Source organism: Kwoniella dendrophila, chromosome 7 (assembly GCF_036810415.1).
Source record: "Kwoniella dendrophila CBS 6074 chromosome 7, complete sequence".
Classification (NCBI taxonomy): Eukaryota; Fungi; Basidiomycota; class Tremellomycetes; order Tremellales; family Cryptococcaceae; genus Kwoniella; species Kwoniella dendrophila.
The window spans coordinates 373,220-389,934 of NC_089482.1; the positions used below are offsets into that span (position 1 = coordinate 373,220).

Genomic DNA, 16,715 nt, shown 5'->3' on the forward strand with positions numbered 1-16,715 from the left:
ATCATTCATTGCATTATACATAAATTATAGACTACATAACATATACATAGAGGATGTTAAGATAGAGAAAGAAGGGAGATAAAGGGAAATGAGCGGATGCAATATGCCTCAACGGCTTTATCTGATATTTTCGCCCATTAGTCAAGTCTGCATTGCATAATCAGCTTTCAGTTGACAGAATATATATTCTTAACATGCCATCGGTGATTTACATACCAGAGTGTTCACGCTGCAATTCTTTTCATTCATGTTTGCTATCTACGTTGGATGCTGGAATGAAATGTGCCATTATCTGACATCACTTCTTTATTATGAAATTCATCGGTTCTTTGTCACGAACGATTTACATATGTTACTTAAATCACTCGATCGTAGCTACTCAGGATCAATCTAACTAAAAGTAATTCGTCTTGATATCTTCAAGTAAACCAACTTCTTTTGGTTCCCAACCGGTTTTTTCTCTAGTTATTTCTGAAGTCGCATTACAATCCATTGATAAAATATGTGACATCCAACCGAAATAATCATTTATATCTTTCTTTTCTACTAATTCTTTTGACTCTAAATTTAAATTTTCTCCAATTAATTTTGATATTTCTATAATTGAAACACCTTTTTCTGAAGTTGCATGTAAAATCTCGCCACCTTTTAAATTTTGATTTTTATTTTCAATTGCTAATCTATATAAGACAGCAGCATCTTTTACATGTACACCTGTCCATCTAGTTTTAGTATCTTTAATATAACCTGAATAACCATTTTTTTTAGCTAAATCAATTAAAAATGGTACAAATCCATGATCACCTGTACCATGTACACTAGGTGATAATCTAATTACGATAGATTTAACACCTTTATCGTTAAATGAAAATGCTACTTCTTCACCTTGTTTTCTTGGTCCTCCTGGTGCAGAAACTGTTTCATCTTGAGGTAAAGGTAATCCTAATAAACCTGATGTACCTATAAAAGGTTTATTGGTTTCTTCTAATCCTGAACACATAGCTTTGATCGCTGCGAAGTCGACTATATAACGAATTTGAAAGATCAATATGAGGGCAAAACAAGGTATTTTATATATAAGGTGCAGACTCACTTTGTGCGGGTTTACCTCCATAATCAGAGAAATCATGGATATAAGCTAAATGAATGACAGCATCTGAAGCTTTTGCTGATGATTGAAGTAAATCGGTGTTTTCTAAATCACCCCTTACAACGGTTACACCTTGTTTCTCAAGGGCAATAGCCTAGACCAAACATATCGAATATATCAGCATCTATGAGCAGCAATATGTAAGAACGTAGTGAAGTAACTCACCGAAGCTTCGGATCTAGCAATGGCTGTGATAGTATGACCGTGTTTCAAAAGTTCAGGTACTACATGTCTACCGACCCATCCAGAAGCGCCAGTAATGAATACTTTCATGATTGACAGTGTGTTATTGCAGTAACTAGGTTTAAAGGTAGATCGAAGTGCAAAAGTGATTGTAGACCTATTGATATTTAGTTGTGTGGGAATTTGACAAAAGATTACATCTCAAGTACTCTTCGTCCCGTCCATTATATATCCATTTGAGAACATCATATCGGGCACCGAGCTGAATACCTTCAAGGCAGGTAAACTCATATCGATGAGGTTAGTGATGAGATTGACAATCCTTCGTTGATTATGATGTAGATGGAGATGTACAATTACGTTATTCCACTTTTTGCGGAGATGGAGATCAAGATTAGATGGGGTTTTGCATGGTGAGAATTACAACTCCGATGACCGAAGTTACCAATTCAATTTGCTTCCGTCCATACCAAGCACAGATAGAGTAATCTTACTTGTTCCAAAAGTAACCTAGTCCTTTTATGGTTAATCCTTATCTCACACCGACGGTCAATTGCTGTGGATATTTTCTGTAATGCTGATTGTCCAGTTCGGAACATGTTATCAACTATAAGCTCGGGACAAGGAGAATACCGTGCTGCCTTCACTTCTTTCGGTAGCGAGGGCCCCGGTAGCGATACTTGGCTTAATCAATCTCAAAAAGCAAAGAATGTCAATGCCCGAAGTTGTGTATGCATGATATGAAAAAGATTGTGCTCTAAATGTATCTACCCGTTCCTCTCTTCAGATAATCTAATCATCTCCAAAACTTTACTCAATTCATCCTCTTCCTGCTTTTTAAAAGCTTCAACTTGTCTTATAGCTTCTCTAGTTTCTTCATCCAACTGATCCTCCTCTTCATGTTCGTTTCCGGCGATATTTGCAGATATTGATGGAGTACTACTACTTCCAGTAGCTTGATTGTATTCCTCTCCTTCATCGTCCCATCCTACTTCCTCTTCTATATCCGCCGAATTATCGTTATGGTTCTGCTCTTCCATTGATAACATTAAAGCGTATTGTAAAGCATCATCGCCATTTAAACCCATATCCTCCATAGCTTGAACTTCTCTTGCTTCATGCCTTGAAGTAATTTTCACTGTTGTTGGTGAATCCAAATCAGAATGTTCATCTACTACTGCTCTATGTATAGCTTTCATATCTGACACAAATCCAACAAACGATTAGCCAATTATTAAACTATTAGCCAATTATAACTCACCTAATCCCCTTGAACTACCTTTCCCATCGCCTCTTGTCCCACTAGTCCTTCTCCATCCACTCTCTTTACCACCTTGTCTACCTTTTCCTGAACCTGCTCTCCAAGCAAATACTTTTCTACCTATACTAGCTACAATCAAATCATTCTCTAAAATCACTTTGTTGACTGTATGATATCTAGCATCGGGTTCTTCCGAAGCAGCAACCAGTAGTTGACCAGGTGATAAATGGGATGCGTGGAACGACCTCAATAAGGTAGGTGAATAAGGTAGCGGATCGTATATTTTGATATATCCGTCAAAGCTAAACGTGTTGCATCAGACTAGCGGTCTCTCATTAGGTTGAACGACGCTAACTCACCTTCCCACCGCAAGAAGTCCACATGAATAGTCCAGAGCTGTGACCTTTCCGTTCATAGCCTCCCATGATCTGATGGGGCTTTGGGTGGATATTCCCTCATCTACGTCCCAGGCCCAAATATGGATATATCCCGTATCATCTCCTGCGACGACGAATCTGCCATATTCACTTTCAACAAGAGTTGAGCTGATTGCTGGGAACGGGTCACCTTCTTCTGATGCTGGGGTAATGGTTTCCGAAGTTTCTTCGGGTGCGACTATTCTGGCTGATAACATTGAAGCATTTGTTGAAAACGAAATCGGCTTGGTAGATTGGAATGAGCTGTGGATAGTGGAGATAGACGATCCAGTCGGCGTAATGAACGTTTTGACTTGAATTTCGCCGCTTGGAGTGACTTGATAGCAGTTGAAGAAGGGTGATCTTTTGTGATGCACTAAAATTTTGGTAAATACCTCTCCGTCTTTAGTCTTTTTCACGTCTAAATGGAGGTCTTTAACACCTCCTTCTATTTCTTCTGCACCAACGTCAATTCTATTTTCTTTCGGCTGGGAGGAAGCGGAAAACCAAATGCGTAAATCTCCATCTTCGGTAACTCCAACTACTACATCATGTATAGTATCATACCGCGCGAATATCATGGGATCAGGTCTACCATTTTGTCTTCTTTTTGAGGCTTCTGATCTGTTATCAAACGGTATGCTGTTGACCTCCGAAGTGAATAAACATTCTACTGAAGGTGGAATAACATCATTTGATGTACGTTTTCCGGATCTTGTACCTGATCCAGGATGATAGTGCCATAATTTAATTGTACCATCTTCACCTCCTGTTACCCATTTCAAATCTTCTGAATCGTTTGTTTCAGGAGCCCAAATATCGATTATTTCTCCAAAATGAGAGTCTGAGATTTCTGATTGAGCGTTAACGGACGAAGCTCGACCACCATGTGTAGCATGATGTCTTGATTGCATACTTGTATGTACACATGATCCCGTACGAAGACCCCATAAAACGAAAGATTTGGCTCGAGTAGGCATATATACGACAGAAGGCGTAGCTACTGGATCATGATGCGGTCGAAGGTGGAAATTGGCTGTAACCTTTGTATATTAGCTATTTCATGTTACACAAATATTCATCAGATAACTCACAGTCTCTGCCTGGACCCCAATATCCTTTCGAGACTTTCCCACTTATAGGGTCACTTTTGACTACTCCACCAAAATAGAGCGAAGCGCTAAGAACGTGCGGAGGGGGTCTAGTGGTTGCTGCCAGAATAGCTTCGTATTTCTGTCGATGTGTCAATTTTGTTGGAGTCGGTGAACTGGCTTCAGCAGGTGTAGGAGTGAATAGCGAATTTGAGCTGGACCCTTCTGCATTTATGGTCTCAGGTGATGCTGGGGTCGTAGCGAGAGAGACGAAACTGGATTTGCTTTTGGTAGGTGTTTGATGATTTTTGCCCACTACCAGAGACTTTGTTGGTGCAGGTATGAAAGGTGGGTAAGATAATGATAGAGTGTTAATCAAGCCTGTGGGAGGTGTATGAATCACCATACTAGCTTTTGAATCAATCCATCGACTACCATACGCAGTGTGAGCTCTGGAATAATACTGATTGTAGCAAAGTAGCTCACCTTAACATAGCTTCTCTACTTAAGGCTTCTTTCTTCCAACCTCTTCCACCATTGTTCAAACATCCTTGAACCAGTAGCTTGACATCCCTTTTAGCTTTATTATCTCTAGCTGCACCGTCATACAAGAACCTATTAACATAACTCTGTCTCCAGATCGATTCATCCTGTAGTACCTCATACAAATCTTTACAAGTTTGAGCTAATCTAGTAAGATCTTTAGGTGGGATATGGGATAGCAAGGTATGTATTATATCTTCAGGTAAATCAAGTAAAGGACTGAAAATCAACAAAGCAGATTAGTTTTAGCGAAAAGCACGTTTGTGGTAAGAATGATACTTGCCATTCTCCTTCGTTGGTCAAAGTTAAATCTCTGACCCTTTTACCTCTCCATTTTGAGCCTAATTTTTTTGCTTTTACGTGAGATGATTTTTTCGGTAGTACAGACCTTATAGGTGTAGTAGGTAATAACTCAAGCTCATCATGAATATGTATACCTTCTGGATTTACTTGATCAACTGGTTCGATATTGGAGGTGATTTGTGAATCGTAAACAGGTGTGGATGGCATAAAGTATTAAAAGGGTGAGAAGTTGACGAGATTGTTGAGACTCTAGCTTGAGTCTTCTTAGCAATTGATATAAGAGGTACGCGACGTTTTATGTTTGGTGAATAAAGCCAAGAAGTAATCAATGATAGGTGAAAAATCGTAGATATATATATATATATCCATCATCTCTGGGACATGACGTTAAGGTCTAGCTTTTGCCGCTCGGCGATCACACATGTCGATAGGCTAGGTTACGTAACTCTTCCGGCTGATCGCGTCGTTAACCGTACGCTCTTTCGTTATAGCTCATGTTTGTTTTGCAGATCATCCTTAAATCTTTCTTTTTTCCATCTTCAGATCATACATGGCTAAAAGTTCACGTTAGCAGGATGAACGAAGAGCAAATCAATACAGAAGCTGTAGGTGATTCAATAGTAGCCAACAATGCCATAGAACAAGAACCTTGTCCATTATGTCCTTATTCCGGACCTCCTCAACCACCATCAGATTCTTCGATTGAAGTCGACCTCTTATGGATAGCTTGTACGAAATGTTCAACATGGTTTCATTCAGCATGTCTACTTCTAGGAGATGAAAAAGTCAAATCTACGATACCGCAGTCAATTATAGATGAAATTCAGGAGAATAGAAAAGATGAGAGTGTTTGGTTCAATTGGACTCAATGGATAAATAAGTGGTAAGTCAGCTTGATTTTATCTCTAATCTACATCCGAGTCATTCAAGCTGACTAATCTATCCAAACGAAACAGGTATTGCATAACATGTATCAACAGAGCTTCTTCACCATCTAATCCTCGTCCACCTCGATATCCCTTGGTAGCAACACTGAAAAAAGGTGTTCCACCGTTCGAAACTTCTAAACCCAAACGTTCAGCAAGTTCGATCTCCTTAGCTCAACAAGATAAACAGCCGAAAAGAGCTCGTACAAGTACCTCTAGTCAAAAGAGAGATTCAAGTAGTCCAGATCCTTTACAACTTGAGTCTCATCTCAACGACCATTCAGCTGACGAGTTAGACTTGAGGGGAAATAAGGAAATATCAGCTGGCATAGTAGACGGAGAAGAAGGCAAACCTCAAGAAGGTAGACCAAAGAGAAACGTGAAACAGCTGGATTACCATAATTTGAATAATTCAATTGCAACCCCTACGAATCAATGGCTAGATCTAATTGCTGATCCAGCTAAATACGGTAGGGTTATCTTGGATGGTATGTGATCTTTCGCTTACATGAACCAAACTTGTCCTTGCTGATTATCGAGCTGCCTTTCCTACAGCCAACTATAAGTCGCTTCCAGGCGATCTACTCTCCCGTTCATGGCTCGATTCTGAAATCGAAACCGAGCTAGAATATCCACCTACCCTATTCTATGGGGAGAAGAGAGAGCCGATAGTTGTAAGATCTGAAAACGGTGGTTTCTCAAGTCTGGGAGGACATATACCTGGTAAAGATCTAACAGTTCAGGATGTAGCTAGGCTGGTTGGACCTAAAAGGATGGTAGATGTCATAGGTAGGTCATGTATTGCATGTCTTATCTTCAAATGTTGCTAAATAAATCTACGGGTTGATTCGTTAGACGTTTCATCACAGCAATCATCACAATGGACTGTACAAAAATGGGCAGATTACCTTGACCCCGCCAATTCATCTTCATCATCTTCGACAACACGAAAGAAAGTATATAATATCATTTCATTAGAAATCTCAGATACGGAATTAGCCAAAAAAGTTAAACCACCGAGATTAGTTAGAGAAATTGATTGGGTAGATAACTTTTGGAATTTTAACCTTACTGGTGGGAAAGGTAAAGGTAAAGAGAAAGCAAGTCATACACCAGAAGAAGTATCACCTGTAAATGGAGGTAATCAAGGGGAAAATGGCATTGAAGACGATCTATTGGCTACTAAAAGTACAGCTAAATTACCGTATCCCAAAGTACAGTTGTACTGTCTAGTAAGCTATTGCTCTGCTCTTCATCAAGTACGTTAAGCTGACCCAAAATCTGTCCAATCATAGATGGGAATGAAAGGCGCTTGGACGGATTGGCATGTGGATTTCGCAGCTAGTTCAGTGTATTATACAATACATACAGGCTCAAAGGTAAGCTAAACACCTTACCTCTGTTTGACCGAGATAAGCTTACTCCGCTATTTAGGTATTCTACTTCATTCGTCCAACAACAGCGAATCTTAAGGCATATGCAGAATGTGAGTCGGTTGTCGTCTGAATTTGTGCCCTGTCGATGCTGATTTTGTAAACCCATCATAGGGTCAGGCTCCTTTGAAAAACAACAAGACACTTGGTTACCGGATTTATGTGATGAAGTGAGAAAAGTAGTGTTGAAAGCTGGAGATACAATGTGAGTCAAGCCATAACCGCTTGGTGAGATTTTTAGCTGAAAGTTATATAGGATAATACCGGCAGGTTATATACATGCTGTGGTGAGTTGCTTCTATTTTTTCAAATATTTGCTGAAGCAGCTAACATACATGCTAGTACACACCAATGGATTCTATCGTATTCGGTGGCAACTTCATACATTCATACGATATCGATACCCGTATGTCACGTTGCTACTTCTGCTGTATGTCTCAAAGCTAATCATTACTTCTTCAACTAGAGCTGAGGTTAAGGCAAATCGAGATCGATACCAAGGTTCCACAAAGGTTTAGGTTTCCTATGTTCGAAAAGTGAGCTTGTCTGGCGTTGAGCTATTTTCACGCACTAACTAACCAGAATATCAGATTATGTTGGTTTGTTGCAGAGAGATACACTGCTCAACTTCGACAACTGCGTTCGTACAGACCTCGAGCGACAATCACTACAACGCAACAATTGCATTCTCGCGTGCTTAACCAGCTTATCCACTTAGCGGACTTCCTGCTGAACCAGATCTCCATACTGCACAATCCGGAAAAAGAGGAACGATCGAAAAAGCTAGTATGGAATAGAATACCCCATGAAGTGATCAAAGATCCAGAAGGTTTAGCTAGAGAGTTGAAATGGCGTGTCTTGAGGGAATTAGGTCAGAACAAGCCTTACACTTCTATGGCATCGAATAACGGTCATGGCAATGGAATTAAGCTTGAAAATGGAAACGTTGATTATGATGGTAAAGAGCAAGAAAAGGAGTTGAAGAAGAAGAAAGCTAAAATGGCTAAAGTCTTTGATAAGAAAGGTGCCAGTAGAACATGGATGTTTGATCCACCGTGAGTTCATCAACATCATTTGGATTGATATTAGATTGATGAAAATTAATGGTAACCGATATACGCTGTGTTTCCAGCTCCTGGGATGAAGTTATCACTCCTGCTCAAATCGATACTTCGATTATCCAAGTTGCTAGACCACCATCGCACAATATTGTCAAATTCGATCAAGAAGGTATAGAGGATGAAGCTGAACAGACTTCATCCACGATCAAACAGTTACGTAGTAGAGTAAGGGAAGTTGAAGGCGGTGGACTGGTGAAAGAAGAGCAGGAAATAACGTTTATCGAAAAGAGGATCGTTTGGGGCTTGAATCAGAGGGAAGAACCGATCAAGATGGATCAAATGGATTGAGCGATCACAATGCTTTTTTTTTTTGGTGGTGTTTGGAAGACTCGGAAACGAAGAAGCGTAGGGAAACAATAAACGTGTTGTTGTAAATTATTGGTACGTTATCTGATTAGATACATCAGATCACAAATATCATCGATGTTACAGGCCATATGATGAAAACGTAACCTCGTAACCTCGTTTCGCTTAAAGAAAGACATGGCCTTGCCCCCGATCCGACCGGTGACCGGTGAAACAGGAAAAGAAGTTGATCTACACAACGCACAAGCCTCAACTAATCTTAACTCTAAGAAGGACGCGTTGAACACATGTTGAATGATGGTGCGTTGTACTAATTATAGATTACTGTACTTGGTTTTACTATTTACGTGTTTTGATCTAAAATGAAAGGATGGGATCACCCTTAGCCTTCCATCAACACAGCTTTCGGTCAAAATCAGATTAGCTCGCTTCAGGGACGGTGTCTGTATTGTGGGAACACATATTTTGGAATTCTGCTATGAAGAAGTCATGATGGTACTCAAAATCATCTCTAACATCATGTCTCCCTTCATTGATCACTCCATGAATTCTTATCAAAACTGTACCATTGGCTTCTCTTCTCCCTTTATAATTTACACAGCTATAATTTCATATTTGACAAAATCAAACCTATATAATCTGACTGCTAGGAGGACTCGGCAGCGACAATATCTGATTATAATCACAATTCAACAATTTTGACGAATACAATCAAGACAGACTAATATCGATCTCAATAAATCATAACCGTATTTGGAATAACAAAATATATATAATACTTCACTTCCGACATAACACATATAATGGTCTTAATAACGTCGTCAAACTTCTTACTCTCATGCTTTATCACTGCCATTAATCTCGTATACTTGGTAAAAGGTGATGATCTATTCATTGGTTGTGGTGATGAAATAGATTTCAAGGAAATGGTGTTTACAACTCCGTACAAGAGTGTATGCTACGTGAGTATACCGTATTCACACATTCTCACACTTTCGGCATTTACCTACAGTACTGTATAACTAATTCGTTTGACTCATATAGAAAGGATGTAAAGACAGTTCATATACATATTACACACATAAACCAGATTTAGGTCAATGTATATGTTACATCTATCCACCACCCGCGGCTGAATATATGCCTGGCAGTCCAGGTTTATGTAACGGGACTGAATATACAATGCAGGTGAGTCAAGCTAAAACGATCGTAGTCAATTGTGTGACAGCTGATATATCAATTTACGTCAGTATAATTTGATCAAATCAGATTGGAGTTTTGAAAGATGTTATTCAGCATCACCAATCAACTTGACTGAAAAATCTTCAGACTCTTTCAAGGCTTGTATGGATAGATGTGCTCCTAACGAGGTAGCTATCGCTAGACCAGTAAGTGGTTCTCTCGATAAAATACTCATTTCTGATATGTGTCATTGAAAGAACTGACTGGGCGCTTGTGATCGTATCTAGACCGGGATCTTTCCAGGTCATACCAACTGTGTATGCGCTTCTACGAATAACTTAGAAGGTTTAGAGGAAACCGAATGTGATTATCAGAAATACTTTGTCAGTATAACCATTCTTCAGTCAAGCATTACTCTCAGATTCACTGCTCTGCGCTGACGGGGGTTCATTCGCATGTAGGCATACACTCATACACCTGGTGAGTGAGACTTGGGAGTGGTTGTGTTTCAATGTGTAATCTTTGTAGAGGGATTATCGGCTGACCAGTTCTATATCAATTTGCATCCACATAGTCCCGGCAATCACGTCTAAAAGAGCAACAAGAGCCGTAGTTATAGCTGAAAGAAGAGCTTTGGCTTCTGAATAATCAAATTTGCTTCATCTGAGACTACTACGGACAATCATCAGACTCTCTTAGGTGTACATATTAATTGTATTTTTGACTAAATGTTTCCCTTTATCAAAATAATTCTTACTTATCTGCAATAAGCCGTATTGTATCTATAATGTCTGAAAAGTTGAAAATGCATGAATGGTCATCTGTATGAAAGATTACACGCCAATAAGGAACGCGTGAAGGCTGTTCTCAATATACATATTGTAGGGGTATAACTCTTGAGGCTTTGAACGAAATGATTTGTCTTGCTTTTTCGGGTTTCGAAATCGATAAGGTTCATATGTCTAGCATCCGCTTTCCAATGAAACTTCATCTCTTTGAGTTTACCTTTCAGTGACTTATATTGATCTGCAAGAACGACTGCGAAACACGAACTTTGAAAACATTGTGGGTGGAGTAGAATGCTCATCGCTTTACAGAATTTGATGGATGCGCTTGGTATTGAAAACTTCTGTGGCGCAGTCAATGTCATGCCTTTTGGTCGAGTTGAATGCTGATCTTTGAAAGCGATGATTTCTTTTAATTTTGTGCGTTGCACTGCTTGTGGTATCCAGCCAGACAGGTCATTAGCTTGATTGATCGGATCATTTCGATGTCAACTCAAGGGATTCCAGAAAGATACGTGCAAAGCAGAAGAAGACTTCTTAAAGAAGCTACTACTGTACAGGACTGTTATCTTATCTTCTGTTATCCCAGGTACAAGTTTTCTTTTTTGAAGATTATTTTGATCATCGTTGTTCATCATGCAAGCGGTGAAAAGCAACGTCATTCTAACTTCCTGGCTACATCGTTCTACAGTATGATGATCAGGATGATCGACCATTTGCACCTATCCTCGGCTCTATGAACCAACTTCTTTGAAGCGAAATACTCGTACAGTGTGAAAATCTCGCTTCTGATGATAACCTTCTTACTTGATCCCCCGCCGCTTCTGCCGAAACTGTCTAAATAAAGGTTTTAAGAATTTGTTCTGAATCTTCTCGTCGGAAGAAGCTGGAAAAGAAGTATAATCAACTCATCAAACCACATTGATGTCTTTTCTTGAGGTCGAGCGAGATTATGCTGTATTGCTTGGAAACTAATTCTGTATATATATATATATATAACGGTTCTCACCCATGTCCTATTCCTCTTCTCCCTAGACAAAACGGCAAGCTCAACCAACTTTCATATTACAACAATCGCAAATTAGAACCATCAATAACACCTTCGACTACTATAGTACCACAATGTTGCACTACCTGAAATATCACTTATTAACAATACTTCCTGCCATCTTCACCTTATTCACTCTTGCTACAGCCGATAATCTCTTCGTTGGATGTGGTGATGGAATGCATGATGTAGAAAGAACAATTCCAGATACAGCTAATGCTAATGCCTGTTATGTGAGTAATCATTCTTCTTCTTCGTCTATACCCTAAAATACTCCAATAGCAAATTACTCTAACTTACAATGTGTCTGTCCTGGCAATCGAGCTGAATTCTCAGCTAAGCTAATTAACTCCGACTTCATTCTTTATACCTCAGAACGCATGTAAATCCGATCCTACAATCATTTACTACACGTTGAAGCCCAATAAAGATTGTATATGTTACAAGTATCCTCCACCTCCTGCTGAATTTATGCCAGGTGGTCCAAATCAGTGTAATAATCAAATGCAAGTAAGTCTTATCTAAGTTTTGGTCTGAACAAAGATCACAAGCCACTCCAATTAAGAGAAAATGTTGACCATAACTCTGATTGGGTGGTGTCGTATTTTAGTATAACTTGATCAAATCTAGCTGGAACTTCTTAAGATGTTACGAATCACCACCTGCAGGATTAACTGAAGTCGGTTCTGATGGTTTTAGAAATTGTATGGATGTTAAATGTAAATCCAATGAGATTGCACTTGCTAGACCAGTAAGCTTCTCTCCGTATTATTTATTGTCGCACTCATACGTGAAGTTCCCTCTAGATGTACAAGTTTCGTCATTAGCTAACCTAATATGCACTTGATAGAGAAATATCTACCCAGGTACAGTATATTGTATATGTACATCTGAAGCGAAATTGGCTGGATTGAAACAGGTTACTTGTGATTATAAGAGGTATTACGTGAGTTAGGAGAATCTTGTTAGAATGGGTTCAAGGATGATGATGAATGTTGATCCCGATTCGGATTTCCTTGCCGCAAACACTCAGGCTTACAAGCATAAACCGAGTGGGTATTATCAATCCTCTAACAAATCTATCCGCTTCATTAATACTGATATTTGATACATTTCCTTCATCTAGATACCAAGCGAATCATCACAAGAGAATCAAGACCTTTAGCTATAGCTGAAAGAAATAATGACATTGTCGGCGAAGAGACTGAATAAAGTGTTTATCAATGATGATCGGCTGTTGGCTCCTTTCAAGTTGAGCATCGTGATTACTATCGTTATTATAATTTGTATTTTTGCCTGAGCTTCACCCGCTATAATCGCGCTTTCAAGAGTTTTCCTAATCATTAATCATGTTACTGTAATCGTCTTGATTTGGGCCAGAACTGAGATTATAATCGATATGTATGATTTAAAAATCAAGATTTTGATTGTCTATAGGAGTTGCAAGCGTAGTATTCGTGTTCCGTGTTCTGTCAACGAGCACGAGCGGAATCAAATTGCGATTGAATTCATACGCGCCTGGTTTCTGGCTGTCGGTACTTTTCGAAAGATTAAATAAACAAATCCATCTACCGGTCACCTATAGTACACATTCTCTTATTTCATCACTCATTACTTCGTAGTAAGACTCGCTTACGCTTAACTCACTTGTGTCCTTATCATAACAGAGATTCAATCTTCAGGAAGATGACTGTCAGAACCCCTTATAGGAATAGTCGTAGGATAATATCTGATTCATCAGATTCAGAAGTAGAGGAGATTAAGAAAACGCCTATCAAGAAAGAGCAGATTTTGCCAAGTACTCCACCGAGTGAGTAACCTCTCCTCTTATAGTTGCTGCAAGACTGACATCAGAGAATTCAGCTACTACAGCAGGACCTTCTATTCCCCGTTTGAACTTCGCTAAAGTACCATTAACACCAAGAAGAGACACCAATTTTCTACCTACACCATTGAAGAAGATTGATTTGTCTGCAGTTAAAGTCAAAACACCTGGAAAGAAATTAAAAGGACTACAGTTTATTCAAACTCCCTTGAAGGCTGAGAAGCTGAATAATGTTAATCTTCCGCAAATCAGCTGGAATGACGAGGAGGCCTCATTTGAGGTAGACAGGGAATCAGACAAGGTAGACGAAGATATAGCCGAGAGTTTGAATTTGTGAGGTTCCGTGTTTGAATATGTTGATCAATGCTGATTATGCTCACCATACATCAGGGGTGCTCTTAAATTGAGTGACGAAGTCCCTTCTCAAGGGAACGATATTGATGTGTTTTGTAGAGAAGATAATAGTGCGGAAGAGGACGATGTAGACGGTATACTGCAGTTGTAAGTGAATTTATAGATCACAGGAATGACTAGGTTAGAATTGTGACTTACAAATATGTCCCTTAGTTCACCTGAATCAACTTCTTTTGCATCCGAACAGTGTGACTCATCTTCGATATCACCCATAAAACCGATCTCAATAACTTCTTCACCTATTCAAGATGAAACATCGGCTCGTGCATCTACACCAATCATCGTCGAATCCGATTCAGACGAAGCTTCAATAATTTGGAATCCTACTCCACGCCGAACTCCAGGACGAAGGAAAGTTGTAGTAGTATCAGATTCCGATTCCGATTGTTGTCCCCATTCAAATCGATCTTCACCATCTTCACCTTGCCGTAGACCCATGCTTAGACCTCCTCCAACTGTTGAGTTTGATTCAGGACCTTCAGTAATAAAGGAAAAGCATACCAAGCGGAAACCTGCTGTACTTAGGTTCATAGAAGATCAAGCTTTCGATCGAGCGGAGGATGAAGATGCAGAATACGATGAAGAAGATACAATGGGATCATTAAGAGATTTCATTGTCGATGATGACTATGAATCTGACTCTGGATCTGGATCTGAATCGGGAGTGAACGAAAGTGATGGTGATGACTGTAACAGTGATCATTATCAAAGAAGTGGAGAAGAAGATGAGGATAGTGATGGAATTGAGATACTATCAAGTCCACCGCATATGAAACCGGGAAAACCTACAAATATCAGAAGAATTATAAACGATGATGAAGATAATGGTGATGATGGTATACTATATTACTCACCACCCAAGAAATTACATAAGATAGATTTACCTAGATTAGATGAATTAATTATAGCTTCTTCATCTTCTTCTGATGAGAAAATTAATACCAATAATAAACCTACAAAGAAAAAGACCGTTACTAAACAATCAAAATCTTATCAAAAAGGATCGGATAAATCAGATTTTTCAAATAAAGCATGGAATGAAGAAAGACAACGTATAGCAAATTCAATTTTCAAAGATTTAGATCAAAGAGTTTTTGAATCTAAATTAGGTATTAAAGGTATAGGTGCAAAAGTAATCTGGAATAATAGATTATTGACTACTGCTGGTGTAGCTAGATCTAAACGGTAAGTCAATCAAACTCATCTCTCAAAGTATTCCTGTAACGTTGTCTATCTTCAATTCTCAGTAAGGACTTGAAGCTTATCGGTTTATTTTTCGTCATTTCGAACGATGATGTGTGCAGTGTGACAAGAGATGGTCAGAGCAAGAAGGAGCATTGGATAGAATTGAGTGAAAAAGTCTTGACTGGTGAAAGTAGGTTTCACTCGCAATTCTCGATCATTTGTCATTGAGTTGCAATTAAATTGCTAAATGTTAATGCTCAATACTCTCAACCTGTAGAGCAAATCATAAATACTGTTGCTCATGAGATGTGTCATTGTAAGCCAATTTGTTCGAATTGAAAGATGGATCCTTAAGTCGGCTTACCTGATTATTCTTCATGTGTAGTGGCTACTTGGGTTATCAGTAATGAATATCGTAATCCACACGGAAGGATATTCAAATCATGGTAAGCTGTTGACCCCTAAGGTGTATCCTGTATTTTTAGCTTATGCTATTTCTATTAATGTAAATAGGGGTCGAAAAGTTATGAATGCTAGAAAAGATATCGAAGTGACTGTGAGTTCGCTTCCTGCGTATCATTTAGAAATAAAGAATGGCACTTAATTTTTATAACTTTTGATTTTTTCTTGACGCGCAGACAACTCACGCTTATACAATTGAATATAAATATGAATGGAGATGTTCGACTGCATATTGCGGTAAAATGTGAGTTTTACAGTTTACTCTCTTCTTTTTGCGTGTCCGATGTTCATTCGATGATTCCGCTTTATTCGAAAGCTGATTCGATTTTTAACATTTATCTTTTTCTCTCCCTTAACTGAATATAGATATAAACGACATTCGAAATGTAAGTTGGCTTTCCGACTTGTTTTGTAATTTTCCATTATAAACATAAATCCTAAAATATAGCCGGTTTCCTAAGGCTAACTTTATTTTTGATTGATAATACAGCTATTGATACAACCAAACATGCTTGTGGATCATGTAAAGGTAAACTCGTACCATTATTTGAAACTAAACAAAAAAACGCTTCAGCATTTCAAGGTATGTTTCATCGATTCTATATTTACGGTTATAATTAGTTCAGAGAAAACTTAGATTGTTTTCTTGTTTCTCCCTAAGATGATGACAGACCTTTTTGGATGCCAAGTTAAGCTGATATTGGAAAAATATTGATATTTTAGTATACTTAAAAACTAATATGAAATACGCAAAATCTTCAATGCCTGGTACTTCACATGGTGAAGTCATGCGTGCATTATCAAAAAGATGGAATGAATTTGGTGAAAATCATGATCATGAATCTTTCTGGAAAAGTGCTGCTATTGCTGCAAGGTAGCTTAGGGAGACGTGGTAATCAAGGCTTTATGATAGCATTCAGTAACGATGTATATACGTGTTGTATCATCTGTAAGAATGTAGGATATGCATAATTCCGCTATGCTTGCTATAAGCCATTATCCGTGATTCGTTTGGCTTCCTAAGGAATAGAGTAGAATTATATGTACCGATATGAGTTGCATGATCTAAGTCTTCCCCTTT

General features: G+C 38.7%; 6 protein-coding genes across 6 annotated transcripts; 4 read left to right on the top strand and 2 right to left on the bottom strand.

The window, feature by feature from the left end:
• Positions 1-394: 394 nt before the first annotated feature.
• Positions 395-1,423, bottom strand: L201_005371 (uncharacterized protein; the record flags this gene model as incomplete). Its single annotated transcript, XM_066221102.1, has 3 exons — positions 395-1,023; positions 1,094-1,244; positions 1,316-1,423. 3 exons carry the CDS (start codon positions 1,421-1,423, stop codon positions 395-397), a joined length of 888 nt encoding a protein of 295 aa, XP_066077199.1.
• Positions 1,424-2,100: 677 nt separating this feature from the next.
• On the bottom strand, positions 2,101-5,154 carry L201_005372 (uncharacterized protein; the record flags this gene model as incomplete). The annotated part of the gene is made up of 6 exons (XM_066221103.1): positions 2,101-2,534; positions 2,595-2,896; positions 2,954-4,046; positions 4,105-4,532; positions 4,588-4,863; positions 4,928-5,154. The coding sequence occupies 6 exons, from the start codon at positions 5,152-5,154 to the stop codon at positions 2,101-2,103; spliced, it is 2,760 nt and encodes a 919-aa protein (XP_066077200.1).
• Positions 5,155-5,522: 368 nt separating this feature from the next.
• On the top strand, positions 5,523-8,715 carry L201_005373 (uncharacterized protein; the record flags this gene model as incomplete). Its single annotated transcript, XM_066221104.1, has 12 exons — positions 5,523-5,830; positions 5,904-6,361; positions 6,429-6,662; positions 6,729-7,105; positions 7,169-7,252; positions 7,308-7,359; positions 7,421-7,511; positions 7,563-7,593; positions 7,649-7,712; positions 7,773-7,842; positions 7,897-8,361; positions 8,439-8,715. 12 exons carry the CDS (start codon positions 5,523-5,525, stop codon positions 8,713-8,715), a joined length of 2,511 nt encoding a protein of 836 aa, XP_066077201.1.
• Positions 8,716-9,536: 821 nt separating this feature from the next.
• L201_005374 (uncharacterized protein) lies at positions 9,537-10,563 on the top strand (the record flags this gene model as incomplete). Its single annotated transcript, XM_066221105.1, has 6 exons — positions 9,537-9,695; positions 9,778-9,921; positions 9,984-10,121; positions 10,203-10,298; positions 10,377-10,395; positions 10,490-10,563. The coding sequence occupies 6 exons, from the start codon at positions 9,537-9,539 to the stop codon at positions 10,561-10,563; spliced, it is 630 nt and encodes a 209-aa protein (XP_066077202.1).
• A 1,259-nt stretch (positions 10,564-11,822) lies between these two features.
• Positions 11,823-12,960, top strand: L201_005375 (uncharacterized protein; the record flags this gene model as incomplete). Its single annotated transcript, XM_066221106.1, has 6 exons — positions 11,823-11,981; positions 12,124-12,258; positions 12,359-12,499; positions 12,599-12,694; positions 12,782-12,800; positions 12,875-12,960. 6 exons carry the CDS (start codon positions 11,823-11,825, stop codon positions 12,958-12,960), a joined length of 636 nt encoding a protein of 211 aa, XP_066077203.1.
• A 474-nt stretch (positions 12,961-13,434) lies between these two features.
• Positions 13,435-16,512, top strand: L201_005376 (uncharacterized protein; the record flags this gene model as incomplete). The annotated part of the gene is made up of 12 exons (XM_066221107.1): positions 13,435-13,558; positions 13,612-13,906; positions 13,964-14,074; positions 14,141-15,172; positions 15,292-15,362; positions 15,450-15,488; positions 15,558-15,618; positions 15,686-15,728; positions 15,811-15,878; positions 16,001-16,020; positions 16,125-16,217; positions 16,358-16,512. 12 exons carry the CDS (start codon positions 13,435-13,437, stop codon positions 16,510-16,512), a joined length of 2,112 nt encoding a protein of 703 aa, XP_066077204.1.
• Between the last annotated feature and the right edge of the window lie 203 nt (positions 16,513-16,715).